Source organism: Arachis duranensis, chromosome 2, assembly GCF_000817695.3.
Source record: "Arachis duranensis cultivar V14167 chromosome 2, aradu.V14167.gnm2.J7QH, whole genome shotgun sequence".
In the NCBI taxonomy this organism is placed as follows: domain Eukaryota; kingdom Viridiplantae; phylum Streptophyta; class Magnoliopsida; order Fabales; family Fabaceae; genus Arachis; species Arachis duranensis.
The window spans coordinates 36,738,348-36,743,283 of record NC_029773.3 but is presented as its reverse complement, the minus strand read 5'-3'; the positions used below and the strand labels follow the sequence as shown (position 1 = coordinate 36,743,283).

At 39.1% G+C, this 4,936-nt stretch overlaps 1 protein-coding gene across 1 annotated transcript; it reads right to left on the bottom strand.

Annotated features, from left to right (window-relative positions):
• Positions 1 to 827: 827 nt before the first annotated feature.
• On the bottom strand, positions 828 to 1,379 carry LOC107474388 (uncharacterized). The gene has a single exon (XM_016094008.1). It carries the CDS (start codon positions 1,377 to 1,379, stop codon positions 828 to 830), a length of 552 nt encoding a protein of 183 aa, XP_015949494.1.
• Between the last annotated feature and the right edge of the window lie 3,557 nt (positions 1,380 to 4,936).

The window sequence follows — 4,936 nt, the reverse complement described above, 5'->3', positions numbered from 1 at the left end:
GCTAGTCAAGGATACAATCCAAGGTAATTCATGGTTTTCCGCTTATGGTTCTGATGTGCCAAAATCAAGAACAAAGGGGTAAATAAAGCTCAAAGAGGTTTAACAATGGTAAATGCAAAGGGTAGGCTGTATGGGGAAAGTAAGCTTTTAGACAAAGATGGCCTCAATCATGCTCAATGCAATTCAAAACATCAATCATAGGAAATAAAGAATCAAGCAAAACCAAGATTACAATCATAGAAGAGATACATCGCACAATAAACGAAATTAGTGGTTAAAATGCATAACCACTCATTCAAGCTCAAAACTCACAAGGTATCTGCTCTTTACTCTTCTATGTTCCATAAAAAAAAATTATTCAAGCAAGTTTGAAAACAATATTCGAATCAATTCAATAGCATGCCCTTGAAACAAAATTCTTGGAAAATTATTGTTTTTCCCCAAAATTATTCCCTATATGCATGTATGATGTGATGGATGCAAATTTTTCAAAATTTTCTAGTTCTTCACCTAATTTTCAACAAGCAAAAAGGTAACATGAATAATTTGGATCAAAATGAGCTAGGCATAACTATTCACAATATCCAATCACAATCCATATCTATAATATGTACCATGCAATATCAATTGCAATATGTATATATATACCAAAATAAAAGTGTAATAGTCAAAGTACTATAAATATCCACAAAATCATAATAAAGACTAAAGTAACTAAATGACAAGTGTTTGGAAGAGAGTATGTACACCCAAAAATAGAAGATCCTCCCCCACACTTAGATGAAGCACGGTCCTCTGTGCCAAGAATGGACCGGGGGGAATCAACTCTAGGAAGCCCCACCGCCTAGCGGTGGTGGGTGGTGATGACGCTGGTAGACAATGATGTCGGTAGACTGACGACTGGCGGGCTCGGGTCTGGGCTCCTCAGATGTATGCCCAGCTGGCTCTGATGTAGTCTCAACAATCGGCTCGGCTACAGCTACTGGCTCCTCAATCATGTGATCTGCAGGCTCCTCTACTATGGCTGATGCCCCTGCCTGCTCAATGGGATCATCTGCCTGGCTAGCTTTAGCTGCTGACTCCTCAGGCTCAGGCTCTGGGGTGTCTGGAGGAGGTGGCCCAGGATCGTGACTGTCAAACTTCACCACTATCCACTGGAAGCGGCGAGCGTTGCGGCGCTTAATGCGGTGTAGAGTCTGTAAGATCTCCCGACCCAACTCATAAGGTGTCTGGAGTCGGGGTGTGGGCACAAAAGGTGCTGGTGGTGCTGATGGCTCTGCTGATGACGATGTAGGCTCATTAGTCTTCCTCTTCTTCTGTGGTGGTCCATCGTAGTCACCGTACGGAAGGAATGTCTGCTTGCTTATCAGGACGGACATCCGGTCGGTCTGACGTCTCTCCACCCCAAACAGAGTGGCTAACCTGGTGATCAACGATGGGAAGGGAATGTTATACTTCAGTTGCTATGTCACCTTCCACATCGAATCTTTGATGAGGGTGGTGAGGGAAAAACGATTCCACACAAACTCACCGGCAAGTGTACCGGGTCGCATCAATTAGTAATTACTCATAAGAGTGAGGTCGATCCCACAGAGATTGATGGATTGAGCAATTTTAGCTAGGTGATGAATTTAATTAAGAAAATAGTTGATAATTTGAGTGAATTTTGATTAACAGAAGCTAAATTGCATGTAAATGAAAGGGAGAGGGGAGATTGACAGAATCTAAAGTGCAAAAAGAGTAAATTGCATGAAACTTAGAGTGCAAAAAAGTAAATGAGCTGAAACTTAAATTGCAAGAAATGTAAATTTCAGAAACTTAAAGTGCAAGAAGTATAAATTACTGAATCTAAATTGCTGAGAAACGTAAATTGCTTGAAGAGTAAAAGGATTTGGGTACTGGGATTCAGAATTTAACAAGAAATTGCAAGTTAAAGAAGATCAGAGGGCTCTGAGATGAAAAAATTCAGCTCAGTAGCCAATAGAATTGTAAAATTTCTTGAAGAATAAAAAAACAGCAAGAAAACTTGAATCACTTATGAAATCCTAAGGAGGAATTAAAGATCGAAGAAGAGAAATGAGATTAGACAGTAGATCTAGATCTCAATTGCTCTCTTGATCAAACAGAAAAGTATTTGCAGAAGAAGAAAATGAAAACAAAAAACTAAACTCAGATCCAATTCTTAGAACAATTAAGAAGAAGAGTGAAAGATGATTCCCAGATTTAGAATCAATGGAACTCTTCAATTTCAATTCAAAATCCAAGAATAGACAGTAGAAGTTGCAGAAGAAAAGAAAATGAAAACAGAAACTAGATCCAATCCCCAAATCCCAAATTCAAAGACAAATGAAAATTAAAAGTGAAAACTAAAAAAAATGAGCTAAAGGTCCTTTACAAATCAAATTAACTCCTATTTATACACTTTCTATTTTTGGTTTTTAGAACTTGGAGTGGGCTTTTCCAAATTGGTGAAGAAGTGGGCCCAAGATGGCATTTGATTGAAAATGGACCAAGGGTGCTAGCTCCAGTGGAGCGCTCCGTTTTGTTAGTGAACTGAGCGCTCACTAGCCCCATGTGTGCCTTCCTTGTGCCAAGCCTCTTTGTGTAGCGCTCAGTGAGGAGAAGAGAATGTAGCGCTACACTTGGTGTGAGGTTCCCTCTTCGAACCTTGGTGCTTCCTTTATGAGTGCCGTGCCTTGCTTTTCTTTTGTTGGGGGCCCGAAAACGTTCAAATGTTTGAACGTAGCGCTCTCTTCAATTGAGCGCTGACCTTGTTTGAGCGCTATTGTTGAGCGCTCCGTTGGGACGTTCGAGTGCTATGCTTGGCCTTGCTCCCTCTTCGAACCCTTGTGTGAGCACTTGGCCCTTCTTACTAGCGTTCACTCTTTGAACACTGCGCTGGTTTAGTGAGCGCTCCCTTGCTCCTTGGTTGAGCGCTACGCTTCACTATCATACATTTTGATAAGGCACGCTTTCATGGTTCTTTCTTTTCTTCACAATTTCTTCACCTACAAGCAATCAAACAAACATGTCAAAGTATCACCAAATTTACAAGGTTTTTAAATCATTCATAAAATCAACTAATTCTAGCTTAAACCCTATGATTTTGTGTCAATTAAATAATGGTTGATTGGTTTAACATAACCATGAAAATCCACTTCAAATCACTTACTTATTGTGCAAGAAAGTGCATAAAACCTAATGAAACAAGTGAAAAATGGTTGAAAAGCTAGCATAAGATGACTTGTCATCACATCACCAAACTTAAATCTTGCTTGTCCCCAAGCAAGCACTAAACATAAGAAGAAAAAAAATGAAACAGAGAAGCATACATGTCCTTATTTAGCAGATAATTGAACTTGGTTCATGGGGTTTTATGAGACAAATGTAGCTCAATTATTCTTAGCTATCTGATATGGAATGTCTCTTTGATGGTTCACTAGAGTTGCTGCTATAATGCCTTGCTTTTTAATTGATCCCTGTTAGCTTTTTCTTTCTTTCTTTTGCTTAGAAAGCTTATTACTTAATGAAAGCTTGGTGGCAAGTGTTGCAGCAGCCTTTTGGCTCAATTTTTGCTCAACACTTCTTCACCACAGACACTTGGTTCACAATTTCTTCCTGGGAACATTGATGCCCAGCATCTCTTTGTATCACTTAATGCTTTGTAACTAGGTTGCTCTTGATAATGGACTTTCAATTGGCAATCCCAGATTAGTTAATCCAGGTGGCCAAGTTTTAAAATACTCCTCAGAACCTAATTGTCCAAGCATATCCTAGTACAAAAGCACCACAGGCATATGTCCTAAGGTCCAAGCTATTGGTGTCTAGCCTTATTGTTTGTTCTTTGCCAATTCTTGGCTTTTCTTTTCTTTTTCTTTCTTACTTTGATCCATTCTCAAAGGATGTTCATTAACACAAGGCTGTATAGTAGTAACTTAATTCACACTTCAAGGAACATTTTATTATACAGCTTTTATTATTGAGGTAATCATTAAATCAAACAAGTACAACCACTGAATTTCATTTTAATTCCTACAACATTGGATAATCAATTTCTATGTCAAACATTTTTTTTATTCATGCAGACGGGAACAAAACAGAATTTAAGCAAATGATTAATAACAAGCACAATGCAGATCACTTGTAAGAAAACTACTTAGAATATGAAGGTGCAAAACATAAAGCATTTGGAGGCATATCATGTTTCAGGTATGCATCATCCTTATTTAATTGAAAAACATGAAAGAAACTCCACCACCTCCTAATTGTCGTGCTCCTTGCTCCTGCTTGATTCTCCTTTCTTCTTCCTCTTCTTGGTTGCATCTTGAGGTTCTTCAACAGGGAACCTTCGATCACAAATATGGTATATCAGACCTGAGAGTCCAGCTTCCTCCAACCCATGCTGTATGTGTGCTGCATGCTGCTTATTTCTTACTCTCTGATGGTCTACCAACTCTTGGCATTCCTCAAATGGCTTGATCTATGTGGGTTCAATGCTGGCATGCTGTGGACTACTGATGAGCGGATAATTTATACGCTTTTTGGCATTGTTTTTAGGTAGTTTTTAGTAAGTTCAAGCTACTTTTAGGGATGTTTTCATTAGTTTTTATGTTAAATTCACATTTCTGGACTTTACTATGAGTTTGTGTGTTTTTCTGTGATTTCAGGTAAATTCTGGCTGAAATTGAGGGACTTGAGCAAAACTCTGAAAAAGGCTGACAAAAGGACTGCTGATGCTGTTGGAATCTGACCTTCCTGCACTCAAAATGGATTTTCTGGAGCTACAGAACTCCAATTGGCACGCTCTCAACGGCGTTGGAAAGTAGACATCCAGAGCTTTCCAGCAATATATAATAGTCCATGCTTTATTCGGAAATTGACGACGTAACTTGGCGTTGAACGCCAAGTACATGCTGCTGTCTGGAGTTAAACGCCA